The sequence below is a fragment of the Rattus norvegicus genome, chromosome 4 (genome assembly GCF_021556685.1).
Source record: "Rattus norvegicus strain SHRSP/BbbUtx chromosome 4, alternate assembly SHRSP_T2T, whole genome shotgun sequence".
Classification (NCBI taxonomy): Eukaryota; Metazoa; Chordata; class Mammalia; order Rodentia; family Muridae; genus Rattus; species Rattus norvegicus.
Window position 1 is genome coordinate 125,662,756 of NC_141537.1, and position 22,518 is coordinate 125,685,273.

At 45.3% G+C, this 22,518-nt stretch overlaps 1 protein-coding gene and 1 long non-coding RNA gene across 8 annotated transcripts in view; one reads left to right on the forward strand and one right to left on the reverse strand.

Annotated features, from left to right (window-relative positions):
- Positions 1-4,112: 4,112 nt before the first annotated feature.
- Fam194c (family with sequence similarity 149 member C) overlaps positions 4,113-22,518 on the forward strand; it is a 47,433-nt gene continuing 29,027 nt past the window's right edge. Inside the window, 8 exon segments of one of the 4 annotated variants that reach the window (NM_001134623.2) lie at positions 13,120-13,176; positions 13,425-14,086; positions 15,119-15,259; positions 15,961-16,077; positions 16,620-16,628; positions 16,983-17,115; positions 18,002-18,271; positions 21,799-21,948. In NM_001134623.2, the coding sequence (NP_001128095.2) occupies positions 13,609-14,086; positions 15,119-15,259; positions 15,961-16,077; positions 16,620-16,628; positions 16,983-17,115; positions 18,002-18,271; positions 21,799-21,948 (1,298 nt within the window). In that variant the 5' untranslated portion in view covers positions 13,120-13,176; positions 13,425-13,608. 4 annotated transcript variants of the gene reach the window in all.
- The window catches only part of LOC102554857 (uncharacterized), a 65,468-nt gene continuing 56,664 nt past the window's right edge, over positions 13,715-22,518 (reverse strand). For all 4 annotated transcript variants that reach the window (XR_015686855.1, XR_015686852.1, XR_015686854.1 and 1 more), the window contains 2 exons: positions 22,314-22,471; positions 13,715-15,271 (listed from right to left, as the gene is read on the reverse strand). This is a non-coding gene — a long non-coding RNA (uncharacterized LOC102554857). The remainder of the gene's footprint in view (positions 15,272-22,313; positions 22,472-22,518) is intronic.

Below are 22,518 nucleotides of genomic sequence, written 5' to 3' on the forward strand. Positions count from 1 at the left end.
GAACATTTTGTCTTTTTGTATACATGTGTACCACGTGTATGCCTGGTGCCCAAGGAGGTCAGAAGAGGGTGTTGGATACCCTGGGACTGGAGTTATGTGTAATTGTAAGCTACTATGTGCATGCTGGGAACTGAACTTTTCCTCTGTAAGAGTAGCCAGTGCTCTTATACTGACTCATCTCTCCATATCCCTCTGAGGAACTTGTACTCCTGCTTTGTAAACACACCCATTCATGGCTTCGCTTTTAGGGCTCCATTCTTTTCCTTTCAGAAGTGCTAGCATGCAGGCGTCTACTCCACAGATTCCACTTCCCAAACAGGTGATAGAGCAAAATCAGAAGGAGTTTTTAGCTGTCTAACAAGTAGGCAAATGAGGGCCTATTAGAGGGGGCAAAGTGGGAAAAGGAAGCTGGTGGAATACTGACTAAGCAGTCACGTCCAAAGCTATAAGATCAGGGAAAAGGTAAAAGTTGACAGTTGATCCATACCATGTTTATTCAGTTACCTATGTCTGTCATCTGCATACATCTGGAGTTGGGCTGAATTATTTGGGCATTCCAAGACTGCTGAGCTGTTTAGAAACCAGTCCTCAGTTTTACCAGTTAGCGCTTTGACTTGTCCTCCTGCCTCTGTGCGTCCTGGTGCTCCCATTACTTAGGTCTTGACTCTCTCAGTGGGTCAGACGTTGACCCCATGGTGCTGAGCACGTTGGTCCCTGCCTAGATCCGTACTGAACAGGTGTGTCTGGTGCACAGGAATCTAAAGGTTATCACTAAGTAGGGGTGTTCAGAGTATTTGCCTGTGCAACTGCAGACAGGCAATAGGAGTTGACTACCAAGCCTTTGGGAACAGTGTAACAAAGGAAGACCCACCTCTTTGGCGTCTCCTTGATGGGTTTGTCTCTGCTCGCATTATGAGTGGAAATGCCCTGTTCTTCCTGTGAGGGCCTAGTGGAATGTGTATCAGGTCAATACCTGGCTCAAGGACATGGGGCACTTAAGTATTAGAACAAGACTCATGTCTAATTTTTCTAGTATCTGCTGCCACCTGTCCTTCTGCCCCAGTATTAACAAAGTTTAGACAAATCCCAAAGTTAGATCTGAGCTCCACAACAAAAGCAGAACCTGAGTATAATGCAATCCAGTTAGTCTCATCAGGCAAATATCCCTTTTAATATACACCAAAATTCAGCTAATCTAACCATCCTTATTTTTTTTTTCCAGAAAAGACAAACATCCTAAAATTCATATGGAAATGCTAGGGACCCAGAAAAAGTTGGGGATCAAAGATAAAGGCTGAAACTATAAACTCAGCCAACAGAAGGAAACAGTTTAGAGGAGAAAGGAAAAAATAGAATTACTAGACATGTTACAACACTAAGCGAAAGCAGGAAAGAGCCAGATGCGGTGTGCGCCTTGGGAACAGAGGCGGGTGGATCTCAGTGGGTTCAAGGCCAGCCTGGACTACATAGCAGGCTCCAAGTGGAATGAAAGGAAGTTTGATTGCTGGAAAGGAAGTGCATCTGCAAGGCAGAGTACCAGGAAGAGAAAGTGGTGGGATAAGAGAAGGCAGGAGGGACAGCCAGGCAGCAGTGAGCCTTGAGTAGGCATGGGAGGGCCTGGCAACCAATCACAAGTCCTTTGGTGGGCAGAGGCAGTCAAGCACAGTCATTCTTCACCATCAACCAGTACCTGTAGGTCATTTTTCTCTGGAGTTTTGAAGACTTAAGTTTCTTTCTGGTCTCCTCTTTACAGTTCTGTATAAGATGCAGAGCTCAGTTTCAGTCCCTCAGATAAGCCTAGAATTACTTCAGAAACTTGTTTCTCATGAACCAGTTTTGTGCCAGGATGTCCAGCAGATGGCAGCAGAGTCCTCAGTTCAGATCCATGCACTAAGACAGCATCGGCTTCATAGGGATGCAGTCAGTGTTACTTTCATTTTGTTTCTTTTTTGGGGAGACAGTTTCATGTAGCTCAAACCTGATGTGTAGCAGATTGAAGATTTCATAGTTCATTCTTTGACAGTCTTTGTACATGTATGTACATAATTACTGTTTTCCCTCACCTTCTACCCTCCTCTTCAGATCTTCTGCCCTTCAACTTCCCCTCTTCCCCACAAGTCTTTTTTCCCATTCTCTTCATTTTGTTGTCTTGTGATCCACTGATTTTATCTGACACGATCTGTGGTCTATCTATTAGGACCTAGACAGTGACTGCCTTTCCACCAGAATCCATTCCAACCAGTTGTTTATCAGAGGATATGGGCCCCTTGACCCCAACCCATGATTGCTCCTTGACAGTTGCAGTCTTTTGCAGGCCCTGCGCAGGCAGTTGCAACTACTGTACTGTGTGTGCTGTGTCATGTGCAGTGGCTATGCTGTGGTCCTGAAGACCACATTTCACAGTTCTCTCCTAGCTTTGGCACTCTATTCCCTTTCCTGATGCTCCTGAGCCTGGAGGGATATGTGTTCCGCCATTGCTTGTTCTGAGCACCTTGAGGACAGTGTAGATAGATGGATAGCCACAAGGAGGCTGAAGTGTCAGTATTGAATTTCTGATCCTCCTGTGTGTACCTTTCTCCCCAGAGTGTTAGGATTACAAGTGTGCACCACCACACCTGGTTTATGTCTTGCTGGGTATCTAACCTAGGGCCATTTTGCATGTTAGGTAAACATTCTACCAACTGAACTACATTCCAGGCCATTTTCAACTTTGTTAGAACTATGTTTTAAAAATGAAATTTTTTTTCTATTGAACCTAGTATATTCAGAACATATCAGTATATATTCAGGATACAGAAACCATCAAGAAGTACTTTGTTTCTTTAAAATAGAGATAGATAGATAGATAGATAGATAGATAGATAGATAGATAGATAGATAGATAGATAGGATCTCTGTATACTCTGACACCTGGCTGTCTTGAAACTTGCTGTGTAGACCTGGCAACAAATTCAGATCAGTCTGCTTCTGTCTCCCAAATGCTGGAAATAATGGCGTGCATCACCACACCTGGTTTTGTTTTTATAATACGTGTGTGAATGCCTGCACATATATTGTACCATGTGTGTACCTGATGCCCTCAGAGGGAGAAGAGGGTACCATCTTGTTGAGCTGGAGATACAAGTAGAGCTGCCATGTGGGTGTTAGGAACAGAGTCCTCTGCAAGAGCCCCAAACACCTATAACTGCTACTCCATACTTTGATTTTTTTCATACTAAGTCCCCAGAGTGCACTGTAGCCCAGAATGTAGCTGAGCTTGCACACTCATTTTACAGCAGATACATTTTTATCCATATTTAGATGTCATAAAGCAGTTGAAAAGTACTAAATTCATATCCAAGTTGTCCCAAACTTCTGAATCTGATAATTGAATTGAGTGAAGTTTTAAATTAAGAACTTTTGGTGGTGTGTTTTTCGAGGGTCGGGTTTGCTTTGCATGTGCTTGTCAAGTGTGCTTACATGGAGCTACAGCTCCAGTTTCAACTTTTAGGTTAAAAATTGTTATTGTGTGTATCTCTGTATGGGGTCCATGTGCCACACCACACAGGTGGGGGTCAGAGGACAACTTTGTACAGTTGGTTTTCCTGTTCACCTTTATGTGTTAGTTCCAGGTTCAAACTTAGGTTACTAGGCTTGGCAAGCACCTTTACTCAGCTGCCTGCCCCCCATTCCTACCAAGTTTTAAATTTAAAGCAGTGAAATTGAAGTTTAATTCTTTTGTTGTGCTAACTTCTGGGCAGGACTGCTCCAAATAACCATTTGCTGGCTTTGTGGTCCCTGTATATTGTCCTCCCATCAGTGGCCAAAGATTGGCAAGCCAATTTCTCCTAGGTGCACATCCAAGACCTCCGACTGTGTCTAAATTGGAAGTGGTTAAGTCTATAGGAGACTGTCTTCTCTGCATGTCTGGAAAGCAGAGCAACCATTTGGGGAAGGTCTGCTTTGAGTTCCTTGTTTTCATTGTAACCTCTCCTCTGGGCCTTGTATGTTTTGGCACAGTTCATTTGAATTGGTGTACTGAATCATTTTGCTGGCCTGCAGTATTCCCAGAGGAGAGTATTCGAATCCATATACATGAGACGCCTGCTGCACTTCACTATACATTGCCAGGGGCTTGGGCCATTCCCCCGGGTTGCTGTTCAGCTGGTCTGGTTATGACATACAGATGAGGCAGTGGAATTTAGAATCTGGAACAGGGGTGGGTACTGGTCTTTACAGTTAACACAACAGGATAGCCATACCATATGTGGCTCAAATTTCCTTTTGAGCCAGTAAGGCAAGCTGAGCCAGTTATTTGCCAGACTGTTCACATAAAATGCTGCATAGCCATGGTGAGTGATAAATACTGAAAAGGATTCGTTGACTTGAAAATGGTGGGAAGAGACTCACTCGTGTGGCTATGAGGACTCGTGTGGCTGGTGGAGGCTATTGTATCTGCTTTGGTGTTTGATGAGTGGTTCACGTGTGTTGGTGAGGGCCTCAGTGTGGTGGTGGGGTTGATGCAAATGTTAGGAAACTGGAAAGTCATGTTTTCATACGGACCTGTGCTCTTTGCTGAGGTTGACAGTGCATGTCTTTAATGTCAGCAGTTCTCTGAGGTTAGTTACCATGGTCTACATAGCGAGTTCAGCCAGGGCTACACAGTGATATGTGTTCTCAAAAAATAATTAAATTAAAAATAAACTAAACCCTGACCTCTAGCAGAGCATTGGTGTGTATACAAAAAAATGAATGTTCACACATAGTAGTCAGAGTCTTATTTCCTTTAATATCTCCTTCCTTTTCCCTCTCCTTCCTTCTTTCCTTTTCTCCCTCTCCCTCCCTTCTTTTCCATTTAAATCCATTTCTAACTGACATGCTTTTGTCATTTAGCCTGGGTTCAAGCATTTTCCCCAGGCTATGCCTTGTCCTCTCCTGTGTCTTGTACACTATCAGCATTAAGCTTCTCTGAGCTGGAACATGCTGTCCAGCTTTTCCTTCCCTGCCTGCTTCACTCTTTCCACCTTTCAACAGTCACTGTGGCTCGAGGCTTTGTGAAAAGGCCTGGCTCTGCTTACCACCTAGTCTCCCAGGTTGCAGGTACTCTGAGAGTTGTGCAGAACATTTGGCTTCTTCTCTAGCCACAGAAGATGTGTACTGTTAAGTCTTTCTCTAGCTCTGTGGATGCTAGTTAGAATTTCCAGGGAACGTTGGTCAGTGCAGTGTGTAATGTACCATTACACTAACAGTACATTACATCGATGGGAAGCTGGTTTGCTTTCATTTAAGGTTTCTAAAACTGAGCTACTCAGTTATTTTTAGTTGCTGTCTAGTAGTTCATCAAAATAAAAGATACAAAAGCACAGGTCAGCGTTCAGACATGGTAGGAAAGAACCAGCCAGGGTACCTTTTAGGTTTAAATTGTTATTTCATACTGCCACCTTCCCTCTGCCTTTGAAGTGTCCTCTTGAGTATCACTTAGAGAAGTGACATCACTCACTGACATGGAAAGGCATTCTTGATTGATCCTTTCAGGAAATTCATCTCTGTTGACACTGCAGTGAATGTCCCTGTAGGACCCCAGGACTGCATTGCCAGGGTTTGTGTTGAGCTTGAAATAACAAGGTGGAGCAGAATGTGTACTGACCCTCATCATGTGTGCTAAGATGTTCTCTGTGTGGCCTATTTTCCAAACGGGACTGGGAAAAAAAAATCTGGAGAATTCTCTAGCATCTCTTCAGATACTACCATAGGTGCCAAGCAGCTCAGAGCACAGCAGGGTTGAGCATTTCCACTCCATTATTGGAAGCCATGCTTACTCACAGGGCAGTCACCCTCTATACATCACACCTTTAGAGGAGTGTTTCTGAACAAAGCCAGAGGGAGCCAGAAACTAGAGAAGCATGGCCAGGTGACCTGGAAAGCCTGGTACTCAGCCCTTTCACTCAAATTTGACATGGCTCAGTGCCACTACAGGGAGGGATGTGTGTCCTCTCGACTTTTAAATGTCAGCCAAAATTTACCCCTTCTCATACACGCCATGCTGCTTTGGGGTGGGTGTGTTCGCACCAGTATCACAAAAATAGGAGTGATATGCTGTACTATGCTGTCATGGCTGTGACAACTGTGATGTCACCAAAGGATGGGACATTTCAACTTACTGTGACCTGAAGGGTTCAGTGCTGAGGATGCCATTGGTCACATGCTCATGTCAATGTAGGCATCACCCTGCTTCATCTGTGGCTTTCCCAAGTGCCCACCATGCCACACTATTCCTCAGAGGGCTCTGTTATTTCCATCTTGTGTTTCTTTTTTCCTATCTGCTTGGTAATTTCTTGGCTTCAGGAACACCCCTTGGTCTACCTCCTTCTTTTGACTTTTTTTTTTTTTTTTTTTTGGTGTTATTGGTGGTTTGAATGATAGATGTCCCTCTACACTCTCTGGCATTTGAACACTTGGCCCCCAGTTTGTATACTGTGTCTGTATATGCATACACATGCACACACATGCTTAGGTATGCCCTTGCTGGAGGAGGTATGTCACTGAGGCACATTTTGAGAGCTTAAAGACTTGCACCATTTTGAATTTTCTGTTCACTTGCAGCTTGAAAATTGAAATTCAGGCTTAAAGCCATTCCTGTTGCCATGCCTGCTGCCATGCTTCCCTCCTGTGATGATCATGCTTCTCTCTCTGGAACCTTAAACCCAAATCCTTCCTCCACACATTCCCTTGGTCATGGAGTTTTATCACAGCAATAGAAATGTAACAAGTACCAGGAGTTGGGTTATTGCAGTGACAGACCTGACTATGCTGGTTTGTTTGTTTTTTGTTTGTTTGTTTTTAGGAATGTAGAAAATTGTAGAGCTTTAGACTAGGAAAGCAGTTTAACCCCTTAAGCAGAGTTTAATGGGCCATCAGAGTTGGGACTTGGAAGACAATAGTGCTAAGAGCTGTGTGGATTGTGGGGCGGCCAACACGAGGTTTCAGAGGGGAACCTCACTAGCAAGTGTACTAGAGACCATGCTTGTGATATCTGGGCAAAAATGTGATCGCTTTTCTAGGAAGCTGTGTGAGACTCCATTTAAAAGCAATGGACTAATTTCTTCGGCGGCAGAGGAAATTTCAAGACAGCCTACTACTGACTCTGTTGCACAGTGATAGTAATCATAGGCAGCGAAGAAAAGCAAGTGGCACAGAAAGAAATAAAAACTGTAGTTTGAGAAGAAAAAGAACACCAGGAAACACAATGTTTCAGACAAGTCTTGTGCTGAAAGAGATAGGGAAATTAAGGAGAGGTCTGATCAGTGGTAAAATAAAGGGAAGGGCGCCCTCAGGGAGAGACCCCATCTAGCTAAACTTCCAACTTGTGAAAAGAAGAGGCCTAGGGAATTTTCTACTTCTAGAAAGGAACAATTAAAAAAAAAGTACAGCAAGTGTGATTCAGTGGTGGGGGCCAGGGTTCATCCAAGCTGGGCACTGGACTTGGGTATTGTCCATCTGGTACTTGTTTTAGAGGCATGAAGGATACACCAGTTAAGAGGTTGTGAAATCTTCCTCTGGTTTCAGAGAGCTGCCACAGCTACGCACATAGCAGGGGAGTCCCTGTATGGAAGGCCATTGTGTGCAGCTGTGGAAGGGAAGCTTATGTTACATCAGAGACATCAATATGTTGGAGATATCAGGGCTGTAAGACATCTGGCAGAGGGAGTGGATCCAGCCTGAGAGAGATGCCCAGAGCTGGAAAGCTATAACCATCTAAACTCTTTGATATCAAACATCATATAGGATTTGGAGTTTGCCCTGCTAAGTTTTGGTCTTGCTTTGATCCAGTATCTTTTTACTATGCCTACAATCATCCTATTTGAAACAATAATGAACATCTATGCCATTGTATTTTGGACATAAGTAATTTGTTTTTATTTCATAGTGGGTTATAGTTAAGACATTGCCTGGAGTCTCAGTAAAACTTTGCATTTTTAGTTAAAAAGTTTTGGGACTGAAAGACTGCAGAGACTTTAGAAGTTGGGCTGATTGTTTTGAAAAGGCCATGCGACTATTGGGACTGCAGAGTAGAATGTAGTAGTTTTGAACAACAGACGTCCCTCTATATTTTCAGGCATTTGCATACTTGGCCCCCAGTATGTGGTGTAGTTGTGAGGCAGGCTTAGTAGGAATGTCATTGAGACAGGTTTTGGAAGCCTAAAGACTTGTGCCCTTTTCCATTTGCTCTCTGCTTGCTGCTTGAAGTTTGGAAGGTGACCTCTTAGGTTCCTGATACCTGCCCCTGTTTCCCTGTGACAGCGAAGCTTTTCTTCCTGAACCATAAACCCAGTTGTCTTGGTCATGACATTTTGTCACAGCAATAGAAACATAACTGATATAGATGCCCATGGCCTTTACACTTTTTTTTGGTAGTGTGATTCCTATTGTCAGTCAGTTATTTCATTCTTACTTTTGACATCAAGTTTCTCAAGGGCAAGACTGATATCTCAATCCTGGAAAAGTAAAGCAGAATAAAATTAGATAGACAAGGAGGAGAGCTGGGAGGACCTAAACTGGCTACTCAGAAGTCACATTTGGTCTGAATGAAGAAGGGGCTTGTAAACACAAGAAACAAAGGGCCCACCTTCCCATGTGAGAGAAGTTTGGAGATGGTGTGGAGTTCCACAATGTTATCAGTAGTCGAGATTCTATTGTCCTGTATGGCTAACCCTAGCTCATAACTTCCCTTTCCAAGGTATCCTCCTGGTTCAAAGTGACTGCTAGAGATATAACTATCTCATCCCTTCCAGGCAAGACATATGAGCAAGGCAGTGAGTGGCTAAAAAGTGGAGTTTTTGTTAGTTAGTTTGTTTTGTTTTTTCCCCTTAAAGGCAGCCTCCTTTAAAGATAAGTTTCAAGGTCCTCTACCTAACAGCTTTGCCTTCATCTCATAGGTACAGTGTAGTAAGACACTCACTTTTTAGATAAATTTTGAAGAGATACAATATCTGTGGATTTAATTAAAATAACATTTTTTAAAAAATTAGTCTTTACGTTTGAGTAGATATGTTTCCAAGTTTAAAAATACCCGATTAGCATGTGAAAAGGTGTTTAATGTCATTAGACACATGGAATTATAATCAAATCACTAACTTTACATCCACACATCAAAACAGAATCAAAGCAATAATATTGACAAGACTGTCCATAGGGCATATAGAAACTGCAACCTCCATAGTACTGCTGGTGACTGTGAAGCAGGACCACTGCTTTGGTAAAGTCTGGGAGTTCTTCAGAAAGGCAGACATTGAGTCCTGGGGAGATGGCTCAATCAGTAAAATGCCTTCTGCGCAAGCAGTGAGGAACAGAGTTCTGATGCCTTTCACTCCTGCCTGGCACAACTACAGCCCCAGTGTGGTGTGAGGGAGTGATGGGGATCGGGAGAGACAGAGATCTCTAATCTTCATTGGCCAGCCAGTATAGCCAGTAAGTGAGCTCTAGTTTTGGTGGAAAACTCTATCTAAAAGAATGTGAAATGGAAAATGATCAAGAAAGTCACTGAAAACTGACTGTAGACTCCCTCCCTCCACTTACACACACACACACACACACACACACACACACACACACACACACACACACACACGAACATTCCTACACGTGTCCCTGCCTCACACAAATACTTTGAGGATTAACTCAGAGGTAAAGTACGTGTTGTGCAAGGCTGGTAACTTGAGTTCAAGCCTTTGAACCCATGTAAAGGTAGAGGGGGTCAATTCTACACAGTTGTCCTCTGACATTCACATACACGTCACACACACATGTACAGACAAAATGATAAAATGAAAAACAAGACTTGATGTGGTGTTACATGCTTTTTAATTTTATTTTGTGTATGGGTGTTTTGTCTGCATATATATTTATGCACCACATGCATGCCTTGTGCTCTTAAGGGTAGAGGAAGGCATCAGATCCCCTGGAACTGAGGTATATAGATGACTGTAAGCCACCATGTTGGTACTGGGAATTGAACCTGGGTCCTCTGAAAGAGAAGCCAGTGTTTTAACCATTGGGCCACTCCTCCAGCCCTTTTATCAAATGCCTTTAATCCCAGCATTCAGAAGGTAAAGACAGTCGGATCTCTGGGAGTACTGAGGCCATTTGGTCTACCTAGTTTGAGGGAAGCCAGAGCCACAGTGAGCCTGTCTCAGCAAACAGCAGTAAAATTCAAAAAGTAATGAAGTACTTATGCGTGCTGCCACATGGGTAAATTTTTAAAAATCATATTTTATGAATATGAGTGTTTTGTCTGCATATGTGTCTGTGAACTCTATGTGAAGTGTCAGAAGAGGCCAGGAGAGGGGCCTGATACCCTTGTCTGGAGTTATAGATGGCTGTGAGCTACCATGTGGGTACTGGGAATTGAACCTGGGTCACTCTGAACTGCTGATTCATGTCCCCAGCTCATGAGTTAAAAAAAAAAAAATTTGAGGCAGCATTTCTTTGTGTAGCCCTAGCTGTCCTGAACTTGCTCTGTAGACTGTGTTGGCCTTGAACTCAGAGATCCAATAGCTTCTGCCTCCCAAATTGCTGGGACTAAATGTGTGCGCCATTGTGCCTAGCCTATCATGGATAAAATTTAAAAGCACCATGACAAACAAACCATCACAAGGGACCACATCTGTAATTATATTTTTCTTAGAATTTCATTCATGCGTGTAATATGTTTTGATCATGCCACCCAGCCCACTTCCTTCCTACAGCCTCCTCCAAACCTCCCTAACCTCTTCACCGGCTAACTTCCTGTCTTCTTTTCCTTTTTTGCTTTTAAAGCTCACTGTATTAGCTACTTTTCCATTTCTGCGATAAAATACGATGACCATAAGCAACTTACAGAAGCAAGAGTTTATTCTGACTTAGAGTTCCAGAAGGAGAGCCTATGTATGCATCCAGGAAGGGCAGGAGCAGAAAGCTGACTGGCTATATCTCTATACACCCAAAGCAGAGTGGGGGGTGTCAGGCTATAGACCCTCAAAACCTCCCAAGATACTTCAGCTAGCAAGTCTGTACCTCCTAGAGGTTCCCATAACCTCCCCCAAATAGTGCCACCAATTCAGGATCAAGTGTTCAAATACATGAATGAGCCTGGGACATTTCTCATTTAAACCACCATGCCCACCAAGACCACTTAGTGCAGCTGGTATGTACATGGGTGTGGGTCCAACTGGTGCATGTGAAACATAACCAGTGGCTGTATCCTTAAACAAACATGACTTCTTCCTCTGGTAGCCATCAAGTGCCATAACTCCTCAGGGGCAAGAAGGAACACGTAATTCACGATTCCACTGATACTAAAATGTCTAGATCAGCCATTGGGAGATAGCTCTTGCTTGCTGTGTAAGCATGAGGACCTGGATTCGACCCTCAGTACCATATTTGTCATGTGTAGTAGTGTGTTTTCTAGTAGGTAGTGTAATTCCAGAAACAGAGTCTTGGGAATCACTGATCATTTGGTCTAACCTGCAAGTAACTCACAGGTTCCACTAAGAAAAATCAAGGTGTGTGGCTTTTGAGGAACAATACTTAAGATTAACCTCTAGACTCCCCATGCTTACATGTATGTGCACACATCTGTGCATAACCATGCATATGTGTGTGTGTGTGTGTATGTAGAATTTGTATGGTATGTCTTCATAATTAACTTCAAATGGTAGAATCTGGTTAGGAGGATGGGGGAGAAGTTTTCCAAATGGTTAACATTGCACAACTTCCGGGACTGCCTAATCATCTTCTGTTCTTCCTTTGAGTTCTGACTGAAGAGGAATGAGGATGAGGAGGAAGAAGAGAAGGAGAGTGAGTGGGTGGGTGATGGGGAAGAAATATCATCGTCGTCGTTGTCGTCGTCATTATCTGCCCTGTACAGTTAGGGTCAGACCTCTCTGGCTTGATGCCTTGCTGCCTGAGATTCTGAATGGGGTCTTTGTTCTGTGGACTAATTATTCCAGAACAAATCTATTTTTCTGTGTCTGCAAAGCTGAGAAATGGCATTGCCAGAGGTCAGCAAGTCACAGGAAGCCGCTTCGTCTTCAAGCCTGTAGAATGTTAGCTTTGTCCTATGGGACTCATGTTGTTTGGGAGCTTTGTTCCTGATAGATGGGCAAAGATAGCTTAAGGCCAGGGAAAGTGGTGTCCTATTTGCCAAAGTCTCCATGCTTTGAATCTGGGGACAGACATCTCCCAATCAAGGGCTCTGGTTCCTCATCAGCAAAGGTCTTGGAGAGGAGTACCGTGGACCCTCTGTGTAAGCGCTGCAGGCGTTCACCTCAGGAACTATCCTGGAATGGTGACCTTGGGGGTGGCTCCCAAGGTCAGAGCTTGAAAAGGGGAGGAGAATTGCCTGTTCAGAAAAGTGGTGGTCAGGATGGGAAGTGGAAAACAAGATGGCTGGACAGCTGCACTCACTGCCAAGGATGGTGAGAAGGTGCAGCCAGCAGCCTGCCCCCCGCGCTTGTGGTTGACATCATGGAAAGATGCTTCTGGATAGATGACCGAGATGAGCCAGCACAGAAGGATGATGCTGGAAAGATGTGAGCGGGAAGAAAGTTCTGCTTGAATTTCTCTCAATGGACACTCCTGTACATTGCCCTTCTGTAGAGGCCTACACCCTCATGAAGGCCCTCAGAAATAAGCAATCAGGCATTGTTCTTATATAGTGTAAGATCCAGGAGAATTTGTATAGAATAAAATCCAGAAAATGTATGTTCTCACAAATGTGTTATCTGCTAAATTCAAGGCCCCCCAATGTTTCCTTGAACACTGAGAGACCTTGAACAGCTCTGTGAAGGAGGGAGAATGCTCCCCACAGTCCACTAATGAAAGGGTATACATTTTCCACACTAACGCCTCTGCTGTGGTGATTCATCATCCAGTCGATGGCCTCTTTCTAACTGCACTTTCCAATTGTCAATGTCCTAGACTTGGTGGGATGTGGCCTGTGGCCTCAGATTATAAACTGTGGGGTTGCATTGTCCTTCAGGCTTTCCTGCCTGACCTAGTCTGTACATGTTGAGTAATTGGATGCCCATCGAAGGTTTGTAACCAGGGGTTCCCATTTCCTTGTCTGTGGGGAGAGCCAATGGCATTCTTTTGTTTTTACAGGCTTTTATCAGTAAACTACAGGCAGATCTTCCACCCTTAGGTCGCTAACTACAAAAGGTGTGGTGAGACTTCCCTCCTTGCCCTGGCCCTTTTGTTTATCTTGCTCCCAAGGTTCTTACCTTAGGTTCTCAGTTTCTGTTACCCTCTCTGGAACTTTTCTGGATTCGTCCTCAGCAGCAGGCCTGTCCCTGTATAGCTCACTACATTGCTGTTGGGCAATTCTCATAGGGAAGATGAGGGAAGGGAGCAATGCTGTATTCTAGCACGAAGGAATGACCAGCACCCTTCTTATCTTTCTGAGACAGAAACTGATGACTCAATGACCTTTGAGGGTGACTTCTGCATGTACACTCCATCTTTCCCCAAGACTTCTCTGTAGGTAAGAGGTGACCCATCTCTTCACTTGTCAGCGTGCTGAATCTTTACAGCTGAGTGTCCCTCTCTTTTGAGATGGACAGTGTCACCTAGCAGTATGCTTGCCCAGACGACATGAACCAGGTCAAAAGTAACCGAGAACTGTACCTGCAATATTCAGCCTCAGCCCCCAAACTGCTGGCTCACGTCTCGAAACTCCTCATTTTTTGCCGAAACACAGGCATTTCCATCCCCAAAGGCATTAGGAATATTTTTGAGTTCACTTGGGAGGAGCTCATCAGTGACCCTGCAGTGCCCACTCCATCGGAGATTCCGGATCTGGTGATCACCTTGGGAACTCCAACAGTGGTGCTTGCAGAAGTGATCCCAGCACAGGTCCTCCCCATGCAGAAGAAGCAGCCCCCACCTGGCCCACCACCTCCACTACTGCTCACAACCCCCAGTGGGGGCAAGCCCTTGGCCCCCCGCTCTGCTTCTGCTCGACTGATGCCCAATGGCCAAGATACCCTGCACAAGTTCCAGCGGCAATCCATCCACCTGTTGACAGAGCTGCTTTCCCTGAAGATGAAGGCCATGGTGGAGTCTGCCTCTGGTAAGCCTCCTCACAGATTCCCTTCTGTTTCCACACAGCTAGGTAGGATGTGTGTGTGTGTGTGTGTGTGTGTGTGTGTGTGTGTGTGTGTGTACCACATCTGCCCCAACAGGTATGAGTTGAGCATATATAATCTAAAATATTCTGTGATCTGAAGAATATTGAGTGCCTATATGATACCACCATAGAATATTCCATTGTTGACAGTGCATGGTAATTTGCATGTAAAACAATATTTAATCTACATGTAGGGTGCAAAGGAAGCATCAGAGAATTCCATGTCTCTTGAGTCCCATCCCTATATATCCCAGTATGTACAGAAAGACATTTCAAAACACCAACCTCTCCCAAACCCCATACCTTTTTGGTTCTAAGCCTTTAGATAAGGGCTTATTTAACCTATATAAGTACGCACTGGGATTGGGACGGGTGGCCATGGGTCTGCGGCAAGAAGCGTGCCTCCCTCTGCTCTCCCATCTTCCCTTCATTCTGGCCACCCATCTCTGGTGTGCCCATTCAAAAATCTGAAGGGTTAGCAGTGCTGAAGGGAGGAGTTTGGGGTGATGGTACAGAGGTGGACAGAGCTTCACTGATGAGTGGAGACATGGAATTTGTGAATCAAGAGTCTGACTCAACCAATGCCAAAAGAGTTCTAAGTGCCCAGTGCCTCCAAATTGAGGGACATTCTAGGACTGGGGAAGAACCTAAAGCAGTGTCAGCAGCAGTTTCTTGGAGTCCTCAGTACTCAGCTGTGAGTAGGCACAGGGGCAGGGGCCCAGGCAGGGGCAAGGAGGCAGGCAGGGTACAGGCAGGGGTAGAGGAGCAGGAGGGCAGGCAAGCAGGTAGGCTAGGAGCAAGGTGATGCTTGCTGGATCTTGAGCTCTCTGTGCAACCAAGTGTGCACATCAGGAGCTCCTCATCCTTCCATCAGGAGTAAGTCTTCACCTTTATTTCCTGGGCCATTTGTAAAGGCCTTTTTCTGGGAGAGTCATCTATGCCAGAGGAGAACACTGCCATTGTTTATTCCTTCAGCAGGTGCCAACCCTCTGGACATCACGAAGCGCTTTGTGGAGGCCAGCCAGCTACTCCACCTCAATGCAAAGGAGATGGCCTTTGACTGTCTGACTGGAACTATCGGGAAAAGCTGCCTCAGCTCGGCTCAGCTGGGGAAAGGTGGGTGTCCTCCTGTAGGGAGAAAGCACAGACAGCACTGACAAGAGGGCGATAGAAAGGCCAAAGCTCCCAAGGGTTGATGTGGCTGTGGAGCAGCTCTAGAGGCGGCGCTGCTGGCATGGAGAGCTCATGCACCTCTGGTGGAGGGCAGTCTGTTTGTTGGTGGAAATGTCTGTACCTCACAACTCACAGTCTAGCCCCTCAGGCCCTGCCTGTGATGTATTTCATAACCGTCTGTTGTCAAGGTTTTAAGATTTCCAGTTGGTTGCAGAGCAACCCTTTAGGGCACATGGTAAAGATGTCACAGCAATGAAGTCACCCCTCGGACTGCTGCCGATCCTGGCACTCTGGGTCTGAGCTCACCTGTCTATGGTATATGGGAACCAGCTCCCAATGCTAGCCATAACTCAGGTCCATGAGTACAAGCAATCCTACAGGAATGCTTGTTACAGGATTGCTTGGAGAGGCAGAAAGATTAGAAATAAATGTCCATCAATGAAGACAAACTATGGTCCATGGAGAGACTGTTTCATAGCGAGCAACAAAATGAGTTCTTTCCCTATAAGACTTCCTGGTTAGTTTATGACTACAGGTAACTTTGCAATAGCTGGCCGCTGTTTAAAAGAGAAGAATACTTTACATTTTTTGTAATTTAACTGAAGTTTCAAATATGGTAAAGAAGACTCACTCTTCTTCTCTAGAATCCCCCATGAACATTTCTGCTATGGGAGTGAACACACCTTACCAGCTGGTCTTCCAGGCATCCACAGCCTGTCTGAGCTTCTCCCTCTCCACAGGAAAGGAAAGCAGGAAGAGAGGTGAGGAAAAAGTAGCATCTCCAGTCACAGAGATTCAGCACCCTGTGACACACAGGTCCTTATAAGCACTCCAGAGCTGCAGCACATGTAGTTACAGCAATAAGAATTGCATTGCATTCCCCACGTGGCTCCCCCACTCAGTCTAGTCCTTTAACCCAGGCACTGTCCAGAATGTGAATGAGACAGCACTGTCCAGCCACACCATCAATGGGGAGCTGAGGTATTTGTATCCTAAACTTAGCAGGCTCCAGTTCTGTGGGCAGAAAGCAATGTCACAGAAGATTCCCCTGACCTGTTGAGAAAGTCCCACACAGAAGGGAGGGAACGTTAGGGAAAACAGACAGCAGATGAGAGAAAGAAGCTCCAGAGGTAAGGTGTGTGTATGGTAGGAGCCTGCTGTGAATAGGAAAGGCCTCAGGACTTTACATCCATCCTGTCAACTATGATGACAGATGAGCTACACAGACAGGCATGTGTGTTGTGGGGATTGGGTAATGAAGGAAGGCCAGGGTTGCCTCATGCTGCCCCTTGTAATTCCACAGATATTGGAGGTAAGGCTAGAAGTTGAGAAGCTTGAAGCCAATTCTTCACCCATCCTGGCTGCCTATGTGACTTGTCTTCCTCATGCTTCACTGTTCTTGGTAAAAGGGGACTGGCTATAGAGGACTGTGGAAGCATCGGCATTAAGGCCGACTTCATTGCTATTGCTGCTGCCCATCACTGTGTTCCTCAGTCTTCGAAGTACTTTAATTATTGGCTGACTGAGTTAGCAGGTGATGATCCCCATTTCGGCATAGCATAAACCTAACGTGTTCTGCAGCCCTTTCCCAGGAGGATGTGACATTCAAGGATCCACCTCTAAAGCCCACCATATCTGTCTCTCTACCTCTCACCTCTAACTACAGGCAGGGCAAAGGCTATAGACGATGTCTCGTCTCCACCGGTCCGAGCCCGAACCCCTCCTGAAAGCACTATTATTGAGTTGCCTGACCCCTGTCCTGAGGCCCGGGAAAAGCTGCAGGATATGTGTCGCCACATGTGAGTGCCTAGATATTGGGATGGTGTCTACAGGACATGAGACACAAGGACAGATGGGTGTCATAGCAGTAAGTGCACACCCCACCCCAGGTCATGTCCTTTACACATACACACACACACACACACACACACACACACACACACACACACACACACACACACACACACAGAGTACATGGTCCATCCAAAAGCCATTCTGGAGCTTGCCCTGCTCTGTTAGCCCAATTCCTGTTCAACCGTCTCTGCCTCTGCACATCCTCCCTCACCCAAGGAAGTCATTTGTGTAGCTCCCTGCAGTTCACAGGCTTGTGCCCTATGTGGCAATTTTTTAGGCATAATTTGCTAAGTGTTCAATATCTCTCTCGAAACAGACTATGTCACTCACATAAGTGAGTCACGGTATATTATTTGGGGATACTGGGATGCCTAGCAGAAAACTACTTCCCTAACTGTCCTGCTCATAAAGCTTAATTCCTATTTCATATCTATGTCTTTTGGAATCACTGGGCCAAGTTACAGGTAGGAACAGCCACCCAGCTTACCTCTGTACTGTGACATGCTAGAATAAACCCACCCAGAACTTCAGGATAGTGGGTAAAGGGATAGTTTGTCTCCCACTGTTCCAGAGTCCCTCTCTGTGCATAGCCTCATTATGTAGGTCTAAACAATCAGACAAAGACTGATCTTCCCAGGGTACTGACACCTTCCCACTTCTTCCTAAAATACTACCTTTGCATATGAAGAAGAACAGGATGGGGTATGCACTTTGGGACAAGGGGACTGGGGTGGGAGTCTTGAGTCTTGGATATTGGGAAGGGGCTATAGAGAACCTCTCTGGAGAGTGAGAACCGAGCGCCTAGAAGATGCGTTCATCTCCTTCCCACAGAGAAGCCGAAAGGATCTTGTGGAGAGGGAGGAATGCCTCCTGCCCCATGATTTTACGCAACTACAGGTCAAAGATACCCTCTCATTTAATGTTGGCCTCCAAGGGGGAATCTCACCATCCTCTCACTGCGGGAACTCAGATTACTGCTTCCACTCTTCACCAGCCTTCCAGCCAGCATGCTCAAATGGGCCGCCATTCTCAAGAGTGGAGGGGGCCCAAGAAGCCCATCAAGCTGCATTACACTTTCTATGATGGCTCCTCCTTCGTTTAATATCCTTTTGATGGGTGTTACTCTTTCTCCTCACCTTAGCCCAGAGAACCCCTAACTGAGAGAAACAGCTAACTAACTCTTCATTGGGGACTCTTGGTCAACTAGAGAAGCCTGCTAAGGATGCTCTGGGGGTAAGTGTTGGTCCAGGTCAGGCTCTGGAGGGACTGAGGAAAGAATTCAGAGTCTAAGTTCAGTATAGTTTAAGTCAGCAGGAGAATATCAAGCCCTTCATATCTGTGAGAAGCTTGCCTGTGCAGGCAGGTCCCTGCCTTCAAGGCTCTGCCAGGAGAGAGAAAGCTACCAACAGGATGGTTCATTTCCAGTGGGAGGAAAAGTAAAATATCTCTAACTGGTTTGGGGAGGATTGTTTCCTTGATCCTTGTTCACTAGTTGTTTTATCCCTGTGGTCCTTGTGCTTCACCTTTGGAGTCTAAGCCCTCATTGGCTGCACACTTGCTGCACCTGCAGCTAAGCTTGGCCTTGGACGGCTAAACCCTTGTTGGGTAGTGGCAGAACAGGACACATGAATCCAATGGGCACTATAGACCCTCTTCAGAAATATGCACGTGCGTATGTATCCACACGCGTGTAAATTGTAAGCTGCAGCTTCAGGGAACTTCAGGCCCATGTGGGGCTACCTTGCCCTAGCGCTGACTCTTCCCTGCACTGACCAGTCTCCACACATGTTCACAAGTTAGCTTTCTAGCAAAGGGACCAAAGAAGGGTTGCCTGGGAACTTTGTTCTTACCTGTCCCAGAATTTTGAGGTGCCCCAGGTGGAATTACCTCTAACCTCTTATCCATTGCTACAGGAACACTCAACTTGACTCCAACAGTGATGGCATCCTGATAATAAGTCCATTTCCTCCTTGGCGGTCACAGAGGCCAGGGTCAGTTCTTATGTATTTTCATTACTTCTCTTGTTGGTGTGACAAAACACCATACCAGGTATTTCAGGAAGGAAGGGTATTTGGCTCTCAGTGTGAGGGTACAGTCCTTCATGTTAGGCCTGGTGGCAGATGTGTGAAGTGGCTGTTCACATGAGTCAAGCCAGAAAACAGCTAGAGATGAGTGAGACCCAGTGTTCTGCTTGCCTCCTCCTCTTTATCCGGTCTGGGACCCTGACCCATGGAATAGTGCTGTCTACATTCAAGATGGCTCCTTCCACCTCAGCTAAACCTCTCTGGGAGGAAATATGATCACAGACACCCCCAGAGGCTTGTCTCCTACACAATTCTGTCACTGACAGGCCACATCAGCTGTCACAGTGACCCTGCCCATGTTAGTCAATCTGAGTGCCTTACTTCTCTTGGTTACGTGATGAATGAGTTGGACCAAGTAGTCTTGAAGTTCTGTCACTGTGTTCAAAGGCAAAGGTGAACCTGAGCTGTTGGATCCATCCTGAGTGAAATGTCTGAAAAGCTTTTCTTCAGCACCTGGTTTCTGTGCAATGCTGACTTTAGCAACCAATTCTCCTTTTACACACAATGAGATCAGATAAAATGATAGGTCTTTGTGGTGGCCTGTTTCAGGCCATAGCTGATTTCAACCTCTTGGTGCAGCCCTTAGAACCACCATGCTCAGTTTCCATTCTTCACAGGAATCAGCTGGAATCCCCTGGTAACAGTGAAGCTAAATAGCTTGGCATTTGTTTCTTTTGGCAGATGGTCTTTGCAGTGCATCCTAGTCCCTTTGCTCGTCCCTTGGTTATCTTTTGGTGAGGCAGTGACTAAGACTTGAACCCAAGGCTTCAGTGTGCCAAACACAGTGTACCATTGAGTTCTGCCTCTAACCCCCAAAGTTGTTAATTTTGATCAAGTCTAAATTTCCCAATTTTGTTGCTAATGCTTTTGGTTTCTACATCCACAACATCATTGCCAAATCTAAGACTATGGCGTTTACTCTGTGTTTCCCTTCTAACAGCTTTATAGATGAAGCTTTTAACACAGGTCTTGGAGGTGTTCTGAGTCAGCATTTGCATCTTGGGTGAGCCAAGGCTTCATTCCTCTGCACATGGGTATCCTATTGTCTCAGTGCCTTGTTGAAGAGATCACTTTTCCCTCTTTGGATGGTCCTGGAGATCTTGGCAAAAATAAATTGACTATAGATGGAAGGATCTATTTTTAGATTCATTTTTAATTCACTGTTCTAATTTTGATGTCTATCCTTATGCCAGACCACATTGCTTTAATTATTAAAGATTTGTGGTGAGTTTTAAGTCAACAAGTGTGAGTCCTCCAGATTTTTTGGGGGCAGGGGTGGTATTGTTTTCTTTTCTTTTTCTTTTTTAGAAACAGGGTCTCTCTGTGTAGCTCTGGCTGTCCTGGAACTCACAGAGATTTGCCTGTCTCTGTCTCCCAAATTCTAGGATTAAAGATGTTCACAAACATATCCAGCTTCATTCAGTGTACTTTACTTCTTTGGATATCCTCTCTTGTCTCCTTCTTTTTCTTGGATTTCTGAAATTTCTGTTATGCATATGTTGCTGTGCTTGATGGTCTTTCCTGGGACTCTGAGCTCCTCTATTCTTTCTTGGTATCTCACATTGTAGTTTAGGCTGACTTGACAGTATGTAGCCTAGGCTAGCCTAGAACTCAGTTATTTTCCTGCCTCAGTCTCTCAGGTTCCTGAACTCTAGGCATGAGTTGTCAGGCCTGAGGTTTCTTCTTTTTCTTTATTCTTTACAGTCCAAATAATTTCAGCTCATTGGCTTTCTAATATAATGATTTTTTTATTTTATTGTTTAATTTACTGCTGTATTTATTTAGTGAAATCTTTGTTTCACTTATTGCACTATCTGCCTAAGCTCTAGAATTTCGGGTAGGTTACTTTGTGTCATTTCTACCTGGGGATCACCCTCCCTCCTTCCATTTCTGTTTTTATTTGGCTGGTGGGAAAGACTGAGGAAGATGGATTGCAGTGCCAACCACTAGAGTCCTCCTACCTGGAGTACTGCTTCTGCAGTTTTACACAGAGAAGAAGCTGCCAACACTGTCCTTCTGAGGATCAGTGGTTCCTGGGGCCTCTGAGCTAGGAACGGAGCAGAGAGTTATTATTTTCCTACCAGACTGGCCAAAAGGGGAGACTATCTGCCAGTGCTAGAAACACTGCTGGCTCTGGAGCCCATGCTCTGGCTCTGTGCTCATTGTGGCGTGAGATGGGACCAGGCGTTTCCTACCCCTCTGATTCTCACTTGGGTAAACTCCTCACTGGTTTTCCTGGCATCTTCATGTTTTAGCACTAAAAGTCTGTCTCTAGTACCATTTGGACCTGTGAAACCCTACTGACATGTGAACAGAGATAGGACTACCTCTCATAAGGTACTGTGAGGAATAAGTAGATATAGGAAGGACCTGGAGCATAGCTGGGTTCTGTAATTATTTAACTGTGACACATGTGAAACGCACAGGATCTTTGAAGGAAGGGAACAATACACAAGAGAAGAATCCTTTCACATGTCGCTGTGGGGACCCTGAGGCCAGCACCTGGACAGTTTTCTGTTAGTTAGACTTAACTGTATCTGCCAGCTATCCCTCCGGAAACATCGCCATGCTTCAGATTCCCACGTGCTGCAGAGGGAAACCCATCACCTGCCTCTTTAATGACATACCTAATATCTTCCTGGCTCTGTTCAATGCTGAAGGCCTGGGCTGTGTTTACTACAACCTGAAGAACAGGTGAGTAGGTCAAGGGAAGTGTAGCCTCATGGAGTAAGGTGGTGACTGAAAGGTAAAGGAGTGCAGGAGGCACTGAGGCAGGAACACCTTGTACTTGGAGGCCCAGTGACTGGCTCTATAGTGCAGTTTCCACAGTGAGTTAGAACCCATTCCAAGTCTCCCACTGGGTACCCCAGAACACGAAGACCTCCATTCTTGGTCAGACACATGGGGCTTTTGTTGTTGTTTTCAAGGCTGAGGACCAGGACCTCATAAATGCTAACAAGTGCTCTGCCAGTGGCTCATCTCTGAAAGCACAGACAGACCAGAGCCACATCTCCATTTCTCAGCCCTGGAAGAACTCTTTAATAGGAAAAGTTACTTACCCAGAAGTGGGTAAACAAGATGTGTGGTGTTTCTTTACTTTCCTCGTGACAAAGCAGCTGACGTGACTTGAAGTAGGAAAGACTTATTTGGGCTCCCAGTTTTAGAGCTGTTAGTTTATCATGGCACAGTGAATTAGAGTGGTTCTCATTAGGGTGACCTAGGAAATAGACAAAGGAACTTACTGGAAAGGATCAGAGCAACACA